The sequence below is a fragment of the Beta vulgaris genome, chromosome 1 (genome assembly GCF_026745355.1).
Source record: "Beta vulgaris subsp. vulgaris cultivar EL10 chromosome 1, EL10.2, whole genome shotgun sequence".
In the NCBI taxonomy this organism is placed as follows: domain Eukaryota; kingdom Viridiplantae; phylum Streptophyta; class Magnoliopsida; order Caryophyllales; family Amaranthaceae; genus Beta; species Beta vulgaris.
This window is the reverse complement of record NC_079202.1, coordinates 28,969,099-28,989,117: the sequence shown is the minus strand read 5'-3', so window position 1 is coordinate 28,989,117 and position 20,019 is coordinate 28,969,099. Positions and strand designations below refer to the sequence as shown.

Sequence of the window (20,019 nt, the reverse complement as noted above, 5' to 3'; positions counted from 1 at the left end):
TAATATCAGCCCAAAAAAAAAAAGAAAGGAACGTTATTAAGTCTCTAACCCTAAAAATCTCGGCTCCTGTCCTCCTCAGTCCTCATCCAGTCACTCTCTCTCTCTCACAGAGTCTCTCACTAAATTTCCTAACCCTAAATTTCTCTCTCACTCTCTCACTCCCTCACTCTCTCTCTCTTTCTTCTTTGCTGCCGGCGCCGGCGCTCGTCACTGTCGCTGCTTCGTCTTCTGAGTTCCGCCGCAACAACTCGCTGGTCTTCGTTGGTCTTCTTCGTCTTCTTCGTTGGTCTTTTTATTTCTTCAACATTCAGGTATTTTTTTTTGTCAATTTTTTTTTCTTATTTTCTTTCTTTTTTTCTGCTATTTTTCTGCTATTTTTTATGCTATTTTTTTCGTTTTTTTCTGCTATTTCATTTTGTTTTTTTATGCTATTTTTATTTCATTTTTTTCTGCCATTTTATTTTATTACGTTTTTTTTTTCTGCTATTTCATTTCGTTTTTTATGCTATTTTATTTCGTTTTTTTCTTCTTCTATTTCATTTCGTTTTTTCTGCTATTTCATTTCGTTTTTTTGTATGCTATTTTTATTTCATTTTTTTTCTGTTATTTCATTTCGTTTTTTATGCTATTTTATTTCGTTTTTTTTCTTCTATTTCATTTCGTTTTTATGCTATTTTATTTCATTTTTTTAATGCTATTTCATTTCATTTTTCTTTCTGCTTTTCTTTTGTTTTTATGCTATTTTTTTCTTATTTTTTCCTGCTATTTCATTTCGTTTCTTTATGCTATTTTATTTCATTTTTTCTGCCATTTTATTTCGTTTTTTCTGCTATGTTAAATGTTTTGTTTTTTTTATTCTTCTGTTTTTTTATTTGTTAAATGTTCTATTTTTTTTATTCTTCTGTTTTCCTATTTATTTGTTAAATGTTATGTTTTTTTATTGTTCTGTTTTCCTATTCTTCTGTTATGTTAAATGTTCTGTTTTCTATTTTTCTACTCTTTATTTATTTGTTTACTTTGGTTTCCAGCTTAATATGGCTGATGAAGACTTCAAGGAGCAAATTGAGCTCTCATCAGAGGCAGAGGAGGAGATTGACTCCACTCCTACAAATGCTAATAAGAAGAAATTTGATACTAAGAAGCCTAGAGTGCTACTGACTGGTAAGAAACGCCAACGTAGGCTTACCTCATATATTTGGATGCATTTTCAATTTCTTAAGGAACCTGATGAGAATGGTAATTTAGTATGCAAATGTAAGAAATGTGGGCAGTCTTACAATGCTGATAGTAAGATGGGGACTGGGAATTTGATTCGTCATGTAAAAAATTGTAAAATGAGGTCTTTTAGAGATGTTGGGCAAATGATTCTTGAAAAATCATCTTCTGGTTTAGAGCATAGGATTGCTAAGTTTGATCCTGATTTCTTTCGTGAATTATTGAGTCTTACTATTGTGCAGCATGATCTTCCATTTCAATTTGTAGAGTATGCTGGGATTAGGAGATGTTTGAGTTATATGCACCCTGATTATAAATTTGTTTCTCGAAATACAATTAAGGGTGATATTATGAAGATGTATAAACGGGAGAAAGAGAAACTTAAATATGAGTTAGGTTTAGTTTCTGGTAGAATTGCTTGACTTCAGATTGTTGGACTTCTATTACAACATGTGTGTATATATCTTTGACTGCACATTACGTTGAGAAGAATTGGTGTTTGCAAAAAAGAATATTGAATTTCTGTTTCATGTCTCCTCCTCATACGGGGGTTCATTTATGTGATCATGTTTATGGTTGTTCAAGATGGTTTGTTGAAGGAATGGGGTATCCAAAGGAAAATCTTTTCTATTACTTTGGATAATGCATCCTCTAATGATGTTTTTGCTGAAAATCTCAAGGGGGAACTTGACTTAATTTGTGGGGGGGGGGAGTTTTTTCATGTGAGATGTTGTGCTCACATCTTAAATTTGATTGTTCAAGATGGTTTAAAAGAGATTGATGCTGCTGTGATTAAGGTTAGGGAGAGTGCTAAATATTGTAAAGGTTCCCAATCTAGGAAAGACAGATTCAAAACTTGTGTTGCTCATGTTGAACTACAATCGGTTAAAGGTTTGAAACAAGATGTTCCTACGAGATGGAATTCTACCTACTTGAGGCTTGAGAGTGCCTTGTATTACAAAAAAGCATTGATTCATTTTAAAAAAATTGATGCAAATTATGTTCATTGTCCTTCCACATAAGAGTGGGCTAGAATAGAAATTTTTTTCAAGTTTTTGAAGGTTTTTTATGAAGTAACCCTTGCTTTTTCTGGAACTAAATATCCTACTGCCAATCTATATTTTAACAATGTGTTGAGGGTTAGATTGTTGCTGAAAAATGAAATGGGAAGTTCTGATTTGTGTATGCAAAAGATGGCTAGTAAGATGAATGAAAAATTTGGGAAATATTGGTCTGAATTTAGCACTTTTATGGCTGTTGCTGTGGTGTTAGACCCACGTTTTAAGTTGCAATGTGTTCATTGGAGTTTTAAGAGGGTTTATGGGGATAGTTTTGAGTATGAGTTCGAGTTTTCCAAGGTTAAAGATAAGTTGAAAGAATTGTATGAAGTTTATGCCGCCTCTTATGCCGCCTCTCATGCATCATCAAGCAAAAATATGGCTGCTCATGGAGAAAGTGGGGTTGTTGGAGTTTCTTCAAGTGATGATTTGATGACGGTAAATCTGATTTTTTTCTAATATTTATATAATTTAATATTCTGTTTTTTTGTCTAGTTTACTCAAATATGCTGCTGTTTTTTTGTCTAGTTTACTCAAATATGTTGCTGTTTTTTTGTATCTCTTGGTTTTTTTTTAGGATTTTGATTGTTTTTCTGCCGAACAATCAACCGTGACTGCCAAAAGTGACATGGAGCTGTATTTTGAGGAGCACATTATCCCTCGCACTACCAACATCGATTTATTATCGTATTGGGAAGGGAATAAGGTCCGTTATCCGGTATTAGCTCAACTTGCAAAGGATGTACTTGCTGTCCCCATTTCTACTATGGCCTCCGAATCAGCTTTTAGTACCGGAGGTCGGGTACTAGATTGCTTTAGGAGCTCCTTGAAGCCTTCCACTGTTGAGGGTATCATATGCCTAAGGGATTGGTCATTTGGTGAAGGTAATAAAACTTTTTATTACTTCAATTTTAGCTAGTTTTCTTCTTATTGGCTTTGTTTTTTAATTTGAATTTTTTTAACTATGTAGCAAAAATGGATCCGCAACTTGATGCGTTATGCGGAGCCGTCATGAAGCTCAAGGTCGAAGATGAAGTGGATGAGGTGCCTATACAATCGCCTTCCCTAAGTGTTAACCTTGAGAGTCCTCGTGAATCGACCTCAACTATGTTTGTTTGAGTTGTGGTCTTGTGAACTTGTGAACTTGTGGTTGTCTAACTCTAAAACATTAAGGATTTGGTTTGTAATATTTTTAAGTATGAACTTGGTACTTAGTAGTTAGTATTATATATGTTATTGCCAAGTATGAATTTGGTTGGCTAAGTTTATTGAAATTTCATTGAATTATGCAATTGTTTTGAATGTAAAAAAAAAAAATCAGGTTATATGGGTTGGGTCAACCTGAAAAAATCGGGTCAAACAGGTTCAGGTTGACCCACTTACAACCCGTTTTTAAAAAATTCAGGTCAAACAGATCAGGTCAGGTTGACCCGATAATTTTCAGATCAGGTTAGGTTTGGTAATATTGACCCGAAAATATAAAACAGATCAGGTTCAGGTTAGAGGTTCTTAACCCGATTTTACTTGACCCGAACACGAATCCGACCTGATTGACAGGCCTAGGGCCAGGCCGAAATTCGGGGCGAATTATTGTGCCCAAAACCCTCTATCTCGGGTAAAAATTAGCGAGCTTTTTGGGCCAGACCAAAAATAGGGACCGGGCCCGATCGTGGGCTGAAAATTTCTGCCCAAAATCCGGCCGGGCCAAAATGATCACTCTATTGTGCACTTACACATGAGCATAAAACTTTTGCATTAAAAATTTAAGAGAGTACCACGTGGCACCTATGCTTTTTTTCACACGCTTTTAATATAATTGTATAGATTTTACAAAAATTGTTAAAAGAGACGGTATAATTTTAATATAAAAGTAGACCTAGTCACTAAATGAATTAAACTAGTTACCAAAAGAAATTAACCTACTCAATATTAGGCTAATCTATACAAATATATTAAAAGGCGTGCATAAATAAGAAACTGTGCCACGTGGCGCTCTCCCTAGGGAGTTTTAGTTCATGTACAATAAAAATAGAAATTGATAATATAGGGTTTGATTCCGAGACCTCAAGTGCATATACTAAAGTCTTAACCACTAGGCTAAATCATATTTAGTGTTATTGTCATAAAGTATTATATTAATACATGAAAATTTTTTCTTACCCAAACCTAATAACTAATTATCTTTTTAATATTGGGTTTACTATTACCTAATTTTAATCTTAAAATAATCGATCTCTTGTCAGACACACTCTAAATTTTATTATAACTATAGTAAAAATTATCCAATTAAACGTTCCGTCAAAAATTAAAAAAAAAATACACAGACGAGAAGAAGTCTTAAACCCTAAACCCTCAACTGCAATTCACAACTCTCTCTAGATTCACCCATTCCTAGTTCGCATTCAAAAACTCGACGAATTATCACGGACAATTTCAGATTTTCAACATAAAATTACGTTCTCCGAATTTGAGAAGCAAATACGATTTTTTTGAGGCGTTTAAATAGTTGTAATTAGCAAATTTCTCTAGAAAAGAAGAAGTTTGTAACCCTAAATTGCGCGGAATTGCAAGGAGATTGCATCTTTCTCTAGATTACAGGTTCATATTCATCCACTACAATTTTGTTTTTATCTGCTCAATTCAAGTTTCTTTTCGAGGAAAGAAATTCAGGATTCGAAAGGTTTATTCAGGTTTCAAGACGTAAATTTTGCAGCTTGTTTACCATTAAAAGTTCAGTTTCTAATTTAGGACTAGTGTTAATTGCAGTTGCTGATGCCCTTATTGCTGTTCTTTTTTCTACTGGAATTGCTTTAAGTTTTTCTAAATTCTACTCCTTTTAATTTCTTCTTACCCTCGTTTCTTTCCATGATCAATGACTGTATGTTTAGATCAGTGGTAGTTTTCATGTGGTTTTACATTTTAGGGAGGAAGAAAACTTCGTTCAGCTTGCCTTATCTATTTACTTTAGTGCATTTAGCTGAAGTTGGTGTCAATGGATTGGGTGCTTGGAGTTATTTCAATAGAAGACAGATTAACTAGCAAAGAAGTAAACAAGAAGTAGGAGTAGGGGGAATTTCAAAGGTTTGATTATGTGAGCCAACTAGTGTAGCATGTGACTCAATTTACTTGCTATAATCCATAGTTGTGACCTTTTAAGGTGGGACACTCATAGTTGGGACTGCCTCTGTCAATTTTTTTTAATTAAGTGCTTGTTTGTTGCGTCATCAGAAAGTAGTTTTTCTTTGCATGAAATTATTTCCTAGGAAGTCTAAGCCTCATGTTTTTGCCAACCAAACAACACACCTGGTTGGCTTCTTCTACTTCCTAAAAAATTTGACTTTGCATGATTTCCTTAACTACCCAAAAACCTACATTTGAAAAGTTACAAAATCATCTTCAGTTTCATTTTTTGTCCATTTTGAAATCTCAAAAATATCACTCTCTTTTCTTCTCTTTGCAATATATATATATATATATATATATATATATATATATATTAATATATATATATATATATATATAAAATCTAATTAGAATCTTGAACAAACAATACATTTTCATCTTAATTGCTCTAATTATCTCAATTAGTAAATTATACCTATAGCACAAATATACAAAAAATTCACAATTCACAATTCACAACGTTTTTGCCTATAACTTCACAAATTTGGGTTCTTTCATTTTTCCCATCTTCAAAAACAAAAGCAGTAACTAATTTATTTTGCTCAACAAGTAACCATACATTTTAGAAGTAATTGCCTTTTAGAAATTACATTGATCTAATTGAGGATATGTGGTCAGTCCACTTTTCTGTTAATGTGTAAGATAGATTTTTCTTACTTATGTCTAGCTATTCATCAGAGTAGTTTTAGATGGTCTAGAAATATGATTGTATCTAGCATTAGTAATACTATATGCCGATATTTTTGTAATTCTAATTCTTCATCTACTAAGACATTTTTCTTTCCGCCATCCATCACATTAGTCTTTCTCTGTTATATTTTTTCTTCTCTTTCCTTACTTCCAAGCTTTAATGAAGCAATGGAGTCTTCCTTCATGAATTGACATATTTAACACCTCATTTCTTTCTTTCCCTCTCAATTCTCGGCCCAATTTGTGAAAAGTTGGTGGTAAAGTTATTTGAATTTTATTTTGGGGGGGGGTTGTAGGTGTTTCCTTGTATCTCACGTATGAATCCCCCTTCTCTATCTTGGGAGAAAATTGTAATCTTTTATTGAAATTAGTTCATGGGTTTATTGAAGTACTGCACTGCCTCTTCTTCCTCTCCCTCTGCTTCTTAGCTCCTTAGCTCCTTCGGTTCTTACTCCTTAGCTACCCCTTGTTACTAGTGGCCATATTCACCGAATTGTCAGCTTAGTGAGGTAAATTTTTCACACATTTGTTGACTGCTGCCTTTGGTAGAATGTACCAGTCGACAATAATAAATACGAGAGTGATTATCACTTTCCTATCATTGAGTGGGATAAATATTATAACTTTTTGAATTTCATTTGTTTCTAATCTAGTAACATTTCCTTAGTAAAAAAAGAACCAATAGAGCTGATATTAAATAAACTGATTTTACCTCATATTAAGTACGGATAGAGTTTATACACCAGTACAGAACTAGCCTTTTCATCTATAGAATTGCAACTCAAAGTATAATCTATTTTCATATTTTAACCAAGATCATTAATTACCATATTGAAATCATAATTGTCATGGATCAAAAAACACATATATCTTCAATTAAACTAGTCCATTTTGTTTGAAGATTTCAAAGAACAATATGCGAATAATGTTGTACGTAATTTAAAACATCTTATAGATACTAAACAAGTATCTAAAAGTAGTATTTATTTTGAAATACATAACAAAAAGTTGTTTAGTTTCCCTTTTTTAACATTAGTAAAAGGTAACTGTAATATCACATATTTTATAAAAATATAATTTAGAAATAAGTATGAGTGCCACTATCCACTCAAAATAGGAATTGGGTTTGCCTTGAGTATTGAGCTTTTTCATCTTTTCTAGTGAAGGCTCAATTTTTACCCCAAGCATTTGCTTGGGATTTAATGGGGTTGGGGTTGAGGGAGTTGGGTGTGTATGGTTGTAATGGGCCTTTTGGATGGGGCCTTGTGCGAGGGCAGCACAGAAGAAGAGTTTTCTTCTTACTTATTTCAAAAAACAACTTTCACTCAAAGTATCTAGCAAATTCTTTTTTTTCACTTGGGTAACAAGTTTTTGTTTTCTACTTGGTGGATTAGCGAGTTAAAAAAATTACTTCAGTTACCAAACATAACAATAGGTACCACTAGTGTGGTGGCTTAGCAAATATTTTGTAATCAACATCTATGTTTGTTTGTCTGACAAAATTGTTTTACAAATAATTCATATAACAAAGATAATTGTCTAAGAGTTAGAGTAGATGTCATCTAACTTGGTTGGTTAAAGCTTTGGGAGGTGGTGTCCAAGACCTGTAATTGAAGAAATTCTGTCTATGCCTACGTATTACATAGGGAGAAAAGGAAAAAAAAACTTTGTATTAGGTTTTTTTTTCCAGAGTTGTGATTTTGTTAATGTAGGTTTTCTGTATTTTACGGTCAAACTTCAGAGTTTGAGACTTTCTTGCAATGTGTAATGAGGGTCTTGTTCGTGTTCTGCGATTTGTAATATTGAAATTGTGGGTCGTAAATTGCAGTTGAAATGCCTGCATTTTCTGCGGCTAGTGCATGCAGAGCACCCACAACCTCGATTATCAATCATTTCAGCTTTTGTCAGCCTTCTTTTTCCCTAAAATCAAGCGTTCAATTGGTAATTCATTGAACCTTTTCTGATTAACTATATGATGCTGCAATATTTATCATTTTCTGATTTTCAATATCTTTTTAGGTCGGAGCAGATTCAGCTGCTGACATTGGACTATTGTCACTGAAATTAATGTCTAAGCAAATGAAAGCTATGGCTTTGTCTGCAACCATCTCCGCGTCGCAGTTGGAAAGTTCACGCTCAGGTGCTTCTATCTTCTTCTTGTATGCCGTAACCAGTGCTACCTAATTTGCCCCTACCCCCCGCGAATCATGTTTTAATTCGCTCGTTCCGAAATACGATTCGTTTGCGCACCAAATCGGTGGGGAACGCGGCCTAAATCTACGAAATTGGCGTTCCGGATCAAGAGGAAGGAAGCACAGCAATTGTTAGGGTTTCTGGAACCCTAGATCTGAAAATTAGGCCCCAGATTAAGAAAAGGAGAATAAAACATTGGGTCTTTTGGTTGCCGATGTGATGCGAGCCGACGAACATATTGATGGAGCGCATATGTTGCAGAGATAGGGAGAGAGAAGCCTCACATTCTTTTTTGGTTGCAGAGAGAACGAGAATTGCGATAGTGAGTAACACAAAACCAGCGGGGAAGGGTAATCTTTGAAGAGAGATAACATTTTTAATTAGCACTACATTTACAGCTGGCACCATCTAGGCACCATCTATTGACAACTTTTTTTCTCCTTTTTTTGTTATTTTTTTGGCAGCTTTCTTTTTCTAGTTCCATATGTAGCATGGAATTAAAACTCTCCCGTTCCGTTACAGAACGGCCGTTCTGTAACGGATTTCGGATTTGTCGTTCCGCGAAATCCCGTTACGGAACGCCATAATAAAATTCACGTACTTCTCGCCGCGTTGTCCGTTCCGTAACGCGAACTCGCCGCGTTAGAACGATTTTATCCCCGTTACATCCGTTCTTTTCAAACATTGGCCAAATTTTTTTTATGATTTAATTATATAGTTGAGGAAACATGATATTCTATTAGATTTGATTATATTATGTTCTAATAATGCTTCATAAACTAAAAAAATCCAAATAAGATTAAAACATATTAATGTGAATTTTTTAAAAAAATTCACGCCGCGTCGGCCGTGAAACGTTCTATTTCGCCGTTCCAAGCCGTTCCCGCGACAACGCGACCGTTCCCGCGAACGCGACCGTGACCGCGTTTTTTTCCCTGATATGTAGTGCTAGTTTTAAAAAATAGATTTAATAAAAAAATTTAAAATTCAAATAACTGAAGGTAATTAATGTATTAAGTTATTTGAAATTATTTTATAATGAATAAATATTATTATTAAATATATTAGCACAAATTACGCTCCCAAAATCCGTACCCAAAACAAACTCTCTCAGGCTCAGAAATCTCCCGACTAGATAGTGGCGTTCCCATGCCTGTTCCACGATTCGAGGCGTTTTGCGAATTAGGTAACACTCGCCATAACTGTTAGTGTACTTGAAATTGCTAACTCTTATAACTTATAGCACACTACTGCACTCTATATTTTCTTACCCTCATTTTAAAAACCCCTTTATTTCCCCCCAAGTTTATTCCTAAAATCCGTTTTTATAAGTTATAATAGTTATGAATACATTACTCCTTGGGTTTTACATTATACTGAAGGGATACTTATGATTATTGCATAGTTGATTTTGGTATTGTTTCTTGTTTTGGTATTATGAAATTTTTGCATGATTGTGTACATGATTACTTGATTTTAGGCTCACAGACCAAGCGGGCGTTGATTTCATTATCTGATAAGACTGATTTAGCTATGCTTGGAAGCGGGTTACGGAGCTTAGGGTTAGTTGTACCTTGCCCTTTACTTCTTTTTTGCCCTCTTCGTTTGAATTGTTGTTGGTTTTGTATCATGTGCAAAATTTAAGTGAACTTTTTTTTTGTGGTGATCACTACTTTATTGTGTAAGTAAATATCATTTGAGCCTCTTTGTAGGGTATTGATGAACGAAGTCAAAACTTTACACCTTTTTTTAATATTTGAGTTGCCGTGTTTTGCCAATCTTAAAAGAGAACTTACTTTCAGGCTTCCCAACCACAAGCGTCTTTATTTGTGTTGGACCCGCTTGTGCCTCTTGTGCCCATACAGCCGACCAATTTTTAACATCCCCACTTATGCTTGCCGCACGCACGTGGTTTTAATCCACACTTGCCCAAGAAAGGCAAAAGTGCCTCATACCTCTCAACATCGACACATTGGGACTGCGACACTTACAAGCTTTTTTTTTTTTTTTTTTTTTTGTTTTTTTTTGTTTTTGCCTTTTCTTAGTGTTTGCTTGTTATATTGTTGGGTCTCTTTAGAGATGATGTTACAATTTCTTTCCTTGATGTTGACATGTTAGAATTTTTGTAGGTACACATCTTTCCTTGATGTTGACATGTTAGAATTTTTGTAGGTACACTATTGTTTCAACGGGAGGAACTGCAACTTCTTTGGAAGATATTGGTGTTTATGTGACTAAAGTGGAGCAGCTAACTTGTTTTCCTGAAATGGTGAGCTATTTAAATATATTGCACTTTGCTCTCATGAATACAATCATGATCGTATTTGTTTGTATACTCAACTGCTTGGCTCAATTGAGTAGCTTAACGTATGATTCTTTGATGTTTAAGTAAGCTCCATGTTAAGCTTTTTGTTTTTGCTTTTTGAGGCAAGCTACATACGGTGTTTGATTGCTAGTATATCACAAAATCTTGTTTCTCATACTAGTAAATGCAAACTCAACACAAGTGAAAGAAAATGGAAGAAGCATTAGACCCACAATTAATATACTCCTTCCGTTTATTTTTTAAGTTTACTTAGTTCACTTTGGGGGAGAACCAAGGAGGAAGTATAAAAGTATGAGAGAGAAAATGGTAGGTGGAGAGAGAAACTAAAAAGTGGGTTAAGATGTTAGAAAGCTGGTAACATGGAAAAGGAGGAGAAAGTAGATGGGACATGTTTCCAAGAATAGAAAAAGCATCAATGTGTACAATAAAAAGAAACAGATCAAAAAGAAAAGTGTGTAGACTAAGAAGAAACGGAGGGACTATGTTTCTTAGAAGGGTTAACTCCAAAGGAGAATTGATGTCAGGGCTATTTAGTTTAGAAAGGAAAAAGAAATTACTTATAGACGAACAAGCTTTAAATTACATAGGATAAGAGCCTGTTCTTCCCAGCTTATTTTGAGTCCAGTTCAATTCAACTCAGTTTACCTGGGGACAATACTTTTACTCTCACATATTGGTATTCATTTCAGTTCAGTTCAGCTGTTTTATGCCGAAGAGAACATGCCCTAAGTGTTCCTCCATTTCAGTAAAAGGAAAATAAGTAGAAGAGCGCCAATCAGGGTGCATTACATAAAAAAAATTCTACAGGAATACGTATTTTCCGCCAGGCATCTTTCTGAAAGTAGATTTGTGTCCTCATAACCCATTTTGTAGTTGACTGAGGACCGTAAACTATAAAGAACTTTCCTAGGGAGCATGAGTACCTGTGCACGTATTCCTCTTAAGTCTGCACTGTACGTGTCTTCGATCACTTTGTGCCATAGATGGTTATTCACTGTTTCAAATTGCAAATTGTGATGAATCAAGAAAGGCCACTTGTCATGTCATCCTGATGTATTCAAGGCGCAAAAAGAAAGGAGAGCCAAGTAACAAGAAGTGAATGGGAAAGATACTGAATTGTTAGGAAACAATCATTATGTTACTGAGAATTCTGTTAGGAAATAATCATTGTGTTACTGAGTTGTTACAGGAGCAGTAGTGGATTGTTAGAATAAAAGAGGAGAGAAGAGAGAGAAAAGGTGTGGAAATATTTTGTGGAAAGTTATCTTTAGTGGAGAGGAGCTGAGTCTCTCGAACACTCAGTATTTTGTATCTTTCTCTTTCGCTGAAATACAAACTCCATCTATCTTCCTTCCATATTTCTTCTCTGTTGGTCGTTTGCTGACTGTAGGTGAAGCAAATTCATCTCACAAATTCCCTCTTAAGAAAACGTGTTCAAATGTCACCTTTGATGCATGAAGGCTCTCATGAAGTTACGTGTGCGACTTAGAAATCGGAAAAATCAGCAAAACTTATAGGAAACCTCTTTTCTCAATGACAGACAAGTGTCTTTTACTTTTGGATCTTTAATGTCTCAAAATTCCATTTCATATGTTAATGACGTCTTTTAAAGAACTCAACTTATTAATGTACATCTTTATCTATGCTATTGTTAATAACAGTCAAATGTATGCTCAATTTTTTCAGTCAACAAAGAGAAATTATTACTCGCCGAGATTCGTGTTCCCATGTTTTTCAATTGTCTGTAATGTTCATGTTTCAACCTTTCTGCATTTCCATCCCTCGTGTCCAGATTTGTGCAACCTGGGAAGTTCATTCCCAAATCCCGAACACCTTTCTTTCCTAGGGTTCAACACTAGGTCCCAATCTAGAGGATTATCTCGCTTCTTTTCTTATTCTTGAGCGATGGATAATCTCTAATTATATTGTCAATCTTGATTTAGAGGGATGTAATCGAAAGGTTTGTTACATGTTAGAACAAAACTGAATGAACATTATACAATCTTTTGTCAAAATAAAGTCTCCCGGTCATCTAGCCTTTTACAAGGCTGCAAGTTGTCTGTCAGATCATCCTGAACCGTACCATTATGGTTGTCTCTTGACTTACTTTTTTTTATGTTTTATTTGTTTACCGACTTTTTACCAAATGTCAAGGATGAAGTGCACTTTGCATTGGTTAGCACAAAAATGTCTTGGTGGCCGAATTCTGGAGGTTATATTTTTTTGCAATTGTTTCTTTGTTCAAGAGATTTGTCCTCACATACAGATGCACACACAATAGGGGCAAAAAATGCAAAACACTAGTGAGAAAGGTGTCTTCATGCGATATATCATTATGAAGATCTAATAAATCTCCGATTACAGTTTGATCGAATTCTGGAGGTTATATCTTTTTGCAATTGTTTCTTCATTCAAGAGATTTGTCCTCACATACAGATGCACATTCTATAGGGGCAAAAAAATGCAAAACACTAGCGAGAAAAGTGTCTTGATGCGATGTATCATTGTGAAGATCTAATAAATTTCCGTTTACAGCTTGATGGTCGTGTCAAAACTTTGCATCCTTACATACATGGTGGCATCCTTGCTAGAAGAGACCTTCAGCATCACATGGATGCTATAGAGAAACATGGATTTGGTCAGCTACACTTTAGGTTTATTATCAATTATGTCTTTCCTTGTAAATTTTGTGTGGTTAACAAAGTTCGGTACAATAATTTCCAGGAACCTTTGACGTGGTGGTTGTAAATTTATACCCCTTTTATGATAAAGTAACTTCAGCTGGAGGAGTTCATTTTGAGGAGGGAATTGAGAATATTGATATTGGTGGACCTACAATGATCAGAGGTGCTGCAAAGGTAATTACCCTCTTGGCAAATTGTGATCTACTAGGATGTTAATCGCATATTTTGTTGCGTTATTTTTTTTTTTTTGTGAAACTTAGGTGATAAAGGTTATCTAACTTTTTCATAGAGTGTTGAATGCTTATATCTGCTTTCTTGCTTTTTTCGTTCAATTTTGATGTTGGGGAAGGGCCATGGGGTGATATTGGATTGGCATTGAGAAAGAGGAGAGATGGAAGGACATTATAGCATATATCTTATCTTTTTTATTTTTTCCCCTTTATTTGAATAGAGTTTGGTAAGGGATCGAACACGTTGGATTTATCTTATCATTTCAAAAATCTTTGATCTTCCATTGTTAAAATGAATTTTTAGCCTCGAGACTATTTATTTGCAACCAAAAAAATATATCAGGAAATCAGATATGAGATAATAAGTTCATAAGCTAAGTTCAGATAAGGGTTATAGTGTTTGTTTCACAACAAGAACTAAGTTTACTTAAGTTCGGTGTTAATTTTGTCAAGTTTAGATGACTTGAGATAAGGGCCTGCAGGTTAGATATGTTATAATAAGTTTTGAATTATGGTGAAAAGAATGAACGAACTCTCAACTCTGGATGTATATTCCCCTTTCAATTTTTTTTTTTTTTTACATATATCTTTCTTGTTGATGAGTTCATATAATGGAAAGGGTCTATGAGCTCTACAATTATAACTCTTCATTGAGCTTATGCATCTTTTAACAGATCTTAGCTCTTGTTGATATTTCGCAGTATCGCTTTCCTGCCTCTTCATCTTCTAGTTACTTTATATAGTTTCTCTTATATTTGATTTACAGCTGATGTTTATTGGTTTTAACCATTAGTATGTAGGTTGATGCTAAATCATCATGTCCTATGTTGTATGTTCCTAACTGTCTTCTTGTTTCAACTGTGAACTAATCTTTGACCATGTTGCTCACAAACACTTTCCACATTGACTGTTCCTATCTGATTCTGTCAACTATTTTCTAAAACATATAGTTGGTTCCATGTTCTTGGGATGAACTATACCTTTCTTCGCCATTAGGTGATGATCTTTCTTCATCTTTTTTAATGGATTTATATTATTCATTTTTTATAATTGTTTGTCTAAGACTCATATAAAGCTAATCACTTGATTTTTTACCTGTTGATATATTAACAGAATCACAAGGATGTCTTGGTGGTGGTTGATCCACAAGATTACTCTGCTTTGATAGATTATCTCAAGGGAGATCAGGATGACCAACAGTTCCGTAGGAAGCTTGCCTGGAAGGCTTTTCAGCACGTGGCTGCTTATGATTCCGCAGTTTCAGAGTGGCTGTGGAAGGAGACTGAAGGAGGTATGTCTATGTATGTATTTTGAGCTATGTATAACACTTCCTGTAGATGGTAGGACTGGCAACTAGCCTTGTCTTTTTCTTTGGGTCAGGAACCCAGGAGAATGTCCTGGTGCCCTTTGTAATCGTGTTTTCTCTTTTTTTTTTTAATGCTGAGTGAGGTTTACATTGAGTCTGCATGATAACGTTTGGACTCGACCCGGCACAGCCGAGTCGAGCTCTGCCCGCACAGTTAGGAAGATTTAGGAATCGCTAGTTTTCCGCGAAGACTTGATTTGCAAATCCTTATATTTACTTCCTATGTCTGTAAGTTTAGGGCAATCAAATGCATTTCCCATATTTTCATGAGGAACAAGCTCTCTGCAATTCCAGGGCTGGGCTTTTACAGGCCTCTTTGCAATTGTGGGGTTAGTCCTGCTTGCTTGGTCCCCCTACTCTGCCTAGGCTGGAGGATCATTAGAGGCACTTAGGTATGGACATTCATGTGGTATTATTTACGCAAGAGTTTCAGTTAACATGCTGTTTGCACACTTTTCTTTTGGAATGTTTTTTCTGCACTACTCCCTGTTGTAGGTCATGTCTTTGATCTACTTCATATTTTCTGATAATTCCGTTGAACCATTCTACAGTTAATAACTTCCTTTTTTGGCGTTCCTACCTAACCTTTAATTCTTGTGATTTTAGTTTATCAGGAATCCTTATATGCAGAACATGTTCCTCTGCATGCAATCATATATCCAATATGTTCATCGCAAACAACTTAGTTATTTTTCACTTATCATCGTGGATGAGACTAATGGTTCTTTCATTTTTGGGAAGATAAATTTCCACCCAGCTTCACAGTACCATTGTCCCTTAGAAGTTCTCTTCGATATGGGGAGAATCCTCACCAAAAAGCAGCATTTTATGTTGACAAGAGTCTCGCTGAGTTTAATTCTGGTGGTATTGCTACAGCTGTTCAACACCATGGAAAGGTGAGATGAGTATAGATTGCTTTTATATTCTGATTTAACACCTTGGGAAGTTTTTCTTTCATACTAGCACACTAAGAAAAAAGTAGATGCATGACCTTGTATTTATTTATTGCAAAAGTTGAGAGTTTTGACTTGTTAGTCTGCATGAACTTTCATTTGATCTTTCTTTATTGTTTGCCAGTTAGGGAAAAAGTTACACGAGTAACGGAAATCAGGTAGAACATAACTAGAAAGGCTGTTGTTGTCTTGGTTCTTATCAATGTTTTTTCGTGAAAAGAATGCCCATTCCCCATCCTATATATGTTTTTCTTTTTTGTCATTTAGTAGGTGTTACACCTATTGAGAATAAGATGAGAAATGAGATCTCAAGAAGAAAGTAGGGGTTATACCAATTGAGAATAAGGTAGTATGGCCATGTAAGATAGAACCAGGTAATGGATCGGCTTGGAGGCTCGAAAATTGGCGAAGTGCTGGGATTGTGAGGGATAGAAGAAGACCTAAGAAACCTGGATGATTGTGATTGAGGTTGATGTGTTTAATTGGGGTTGAGGAAAATTTGGCATTAGATAGGGTGGAGTGGAAGGAGAGAATCTATGTAGATGACATGACTTCACATAACATCTCTTGTTCCCTAACTATTTCTTTTTACTTCATGTGCTTTGCAAACTTTTCTCCCTTTAGCATATTTTCTTTTCTTTTTTATGATTTTCTCAAACCTTTTCATTTATATAATTTTTCGTAATTATTTTTTCCCTATTGGCCCTCTTTTACAAGACTTTCTCAAATACTTCCCCCGTTCTGAAATAGGTGGAACACATATCACTTTTAGGTGTGAGTTTTTTGAGAGAAGCGTTTGACTTATTTCAGAATGGAGGAAGTATTATTTTATTTTCACTTATTCTGCTTTCCACTTTAGGGTGTGTCTTGATTTTAAGTAAGGAGAATGCATCCTTACACCACCCTTGTTTTCTCATTCCTTGTGTTTTCTCTTGTCTTACTTCCCTTGCTTTCACTTTCTCACTTTTCTTTGTTCTACTTAACACGTTCCTTTGCTTTTCTGTTTCACTTTTCACAGAAGGTTCCTTTGTGACGGTTCATGAAAGCCGACCCCGATTCATTTCGGGACTAAGGCTTTTTTGTTGTCCTATAATATCTTTACTTTTGTTTTTTCTTTAACATCAGCAAGCAAGTTGTCACTTTCTTTGAAAAAAAATTTATACTATTAAAATATAATTGATTTTGAATAAATAAATTAAGACTCACTTTGTCCTTAAAATAAACCTTATGGGTGACTTTGGATAGGGAGATGGTGGAAAACCAGTTGACTTTTAGTTGAATGGAAGAGGATTTTTTTAGTGACATGCCAATATTGTAATGTGGATATTATTTTGGGCTACGGTGATAAATTTTCTCTCTCTTTAGTATCTTGGCTAGTTCTTCTCTATGCTGTTCCATTACTTCCGTCAATGATGGTCCTTTTTATTGTTTCGCAGTTTGGCATGAATTGGTATCACTATTTACTACTACACTTTTGGGTTTCCCCATCTAATTGAAAATATGTATACTCTATTTACACTCTTTTTATCGTTCCTTTCTGCAGGAAATGTCGTATAATAACTACTTAGATGCTGATGCAGCTTGGAATTGTGTCTCTGAATTCAAAGATCCTACTTGTGTGGTGGTGAAGCATACGAACCCTTGTGGAGTTGCTTCACGTGATGACATCCTTGAAGCATACAGGCTAGCTGTCAAAGCAGATCCAGTTAGCGCATTTGGTGGCATTGTGGCCTTTAATGTTATAATTGATGAGGTGACCTACTGCTTTATTCCCACTTTCTGGTGATAATGTACTTATAGGCATTCTCGTAGGCATTATATTCAATATTGATGTGAATAGTCACAAATCATTGAGATTCTTGGTTCTTCATATCTAATTTAGGCCCTTCCTCCTAAGGTAAAGCTCTATGTTGCTCAGATACGGATTGAGTGTCTACTCGGATACAGTGAAGTGTCCGACTCGGCTATTTTGAAGAAAAAAGACAAGTTTTTAGTTTAAAATGAAGTATCCAAGTGAAGTGTCGTGTCAGACACGACACGACACCCAGTTTTTAAGGTAAATGAAGGTGTCGGAGTAACATAGGTAAAGCTAATAGTTTTATTGATGTTCCGAAAGTTGCCTGTCTTTCGATTAGTATGCTCCCATATCCTGATTTGATAGGCCACATTTCTATTTGAAGCTAACCCACTAATGGGCCACTTCCTAAAGCTAGTAAACTTAACTTTGACTTTCTTATTACTACTAAGGATAGCCTTGATAAAGAAACCATATAAATTATAAGGACTACCTTGTGGTATGCAGAGACAGGATAGTCCTGGTATTTTAACTCATTTCCTGAAATGACCTCTGAGTGATTTTGGCCCTTTGATTAAGGGATGGAGGAAGTACTCTTTAAAGAGAGACTTTCTGAGAAGCTAAGGCTTAGCAACAACGCCAATATCTTGTTGTTATTGAATTATCATTACTATATCTTACCCCACCCCTCAACACCTTCCTCATTGTACTATTACTGCCTGGTTTTACCTTTACAGCTTGTTTGGCACAAGATGATAAATCAAGAGATGTTAATGGATTGTTGGGTTGATCATGGAACGTGCCATATGAAAAAAATTCCATTTTAAGGATTTAAGTTGTCTTGGTTAGCAAACAATTGTTTTTCTTCATATATATATATTTATTCATCTCTAGTTGCACTTCATTTGTAGATGATTTAGGAACTTCCGGAATATGTCTTATCTCATTACAGAATTCTAATAACTTTCAAAGGACTATTTTTGATAATGCTTCTTACCATATTTACTCATCATTCCTCAATACAGTATCTCCTGTTCATACTTTTCACTACTACTTTTGATATAGAAATATTTTGTGTGGATCCTCTCTGGAAACAACACTATTAGTCTGAAACAAGTAAGGAGTGAAACAACCTCTGCATCAGTTATAAACTGTTAATAATGAAGCTGCATATGATTTCCTTAAAACTTATAAGTTGTATTGTTGCAGACTTGCAGTCGATGATTTGATTCTTACTATCATTATATAGTACTTTTTTTCTATCTTTTTGTTTCTCTATTTTTTCTTTGAAGACTCTTGCCAAGGAAATTCGGGAGTTTAGAAGCCCTACAGATGGTGAGACTCGGATGTTTTATGAAATTGTGGTTGCGCCCGGTTTTTCAGAAAAAGGACTTGAGGTTCTCTGTGGGAAATCAAAGACCTTAAGAATTCTTGAGGCAAAGAAGAATGACAAAGGAAAACTTTCTTTGCGACAAGTTGGAGGTGGTTGGTTAGCTCAGGAGTCCGATGATTTGACACCTGAGGATGTCCAATTTAAAGTTGTCTCTGAAAGAAGCCCAACAGAAAAGGAGCTAGATGATGCAAAATTTGCCTGGCTTTGTGTGAAGCATGTGAAGAGCAATGCTATAGTGATCGCAAAGGTGAACATCAGTAGTTAGTTTATTTTATCATGTCTCTTTAAAGGGATACCTTCCCATCGAATTGCTTTGCCTGTTTTGGTGCATTATTTGGCACCAATGGGATTTACTCATAGTCAGTAGAGTTTAGTTCCTATATCAAATGATTGCATCATTCTCTTCCAGTAGCCTGATACTTGTAACAACTCTTAGTTCAGTCCTTTAATTGTTCCCTTTTTTCCGGCAGAATAAATGCATGCTAGGCATGGGTAGTGGGCAGCCAAACCGTGTTGAAAGTTTGAGAATTGCTATGAGAAAAGCAGGAGACGAGGTCAAAGGAGCATCTTTGGCAAGTGATGCTTTCTTCCCATTTGGTAATTTCCTATATTACTCTACTGTTGTTCTTTTCCTGTCTTGCAAAGTTAGCTTAGCTGCACTGTTTTACTGCTATCTTCTTAACTGTTATTGGAAGTTGTTGTTAGTAGTTGAAGCTATCATGATTATAATTTTTACTATATACTACCTCCATCCCGTTTTAATCTACACACTTTCCTTTTCGAGCCGTTCCTTATTAATGGTTACATTGTTACGTTATCTATACAAGGTAAAATGCCCGATCATTATTCCACACTTTTGTCCCCCATGTGATCCTCACCAAATACATTAACCCACTTCAACACCCCCCCCCCCCCCCCACCTATTTCATTTTT

At 35.2% G+C, this 20,019-nt stretch overlaps 2 protein-coding genes across 6 annotated transcripts in view; both read left to right on the top strand.

Annotated features, from left to right (window-relative positions):
* Positions 1–1,850: 1,850 nt before the first annotated feature.
* On the top strand, positions 1,851–3,576 carry LOC125491706 (zinc finger BED domain-containing protein RICESLEEPER 2-like). The gene is made up of 2 exons (XM_048633801.2): positions 1,851–2,711; positions 2,851–3,576. Exons 1-2 carry the CDS (start codon positions 2,379–2,381, stop codon positions 3,190–3,192), a joined length of 675 nt encoding a protein of 224 aa, XP_048489758.1. The 5' UTR covers positions 1,851–2,378; the 3' UTR covers positions 3,193–3,576.
* A 981-nt stretch (positions 3,577–4,557) lies between these two features.
* Positions 4,558–20,019, top strand: part of LOC104905845 (uncharacterized) — a 16,255-nt gene continuing 793 nt past the window's right edge. Inside the window, exons 1-12 of one of the 5 annotated variants that reach the window (XM_010694480.4) lie at positions 4,558–4,871; positions 7,975–8,087; positions 8,166–8,286; positions 9,820–9,901; positions 10,512–10,608; positions 13,201–13,303; positions 13,390–13,523; positions 14,693–14,870; positions 15,687–15,841; positions 17,442–17,651; positions 18,986–19,333; positions 19,557–19,683. In XM_010694480.4, coding sequence (XP_010692782.1) covers positions 7,980–8,087; positions 8,166–8,286; positions 9,820–9,901; positions 10,512–10,608; positions 13,201–13,303; positions 13,390–13,523; positions 14,693–14,870; positions 15,687–15,841; positions 17,442–17,651; positions 18,986–19,333; positions 19,557–19,683 — 1,663 coding nt within the window. In that variant the 5' untranslated portion in view covers positions 4,558–4,871; positions 7,975–7,979. Of the gene's footprint in view, positions 4,872–4,909; positions 4,964–7,974; positions 8,088–8,165; positions 8,287–8,351; positions 9,526–9,819; positions 9,902–10,511; positions 10,609–13,200; positions 13,304–13,389; positions 13,524–14,692; positions 14,871–15,686; positions 15,842–17,441; positions 17,652–18,985; positions 19,334–19,556; positions 19,684–20,019 lie in introns of those variants that run through there. The other 4 variants (XM_048644870.2, XM_048644875.2, XM_048644884.2 and 1 more) reach the window with 4 other exon arrangements.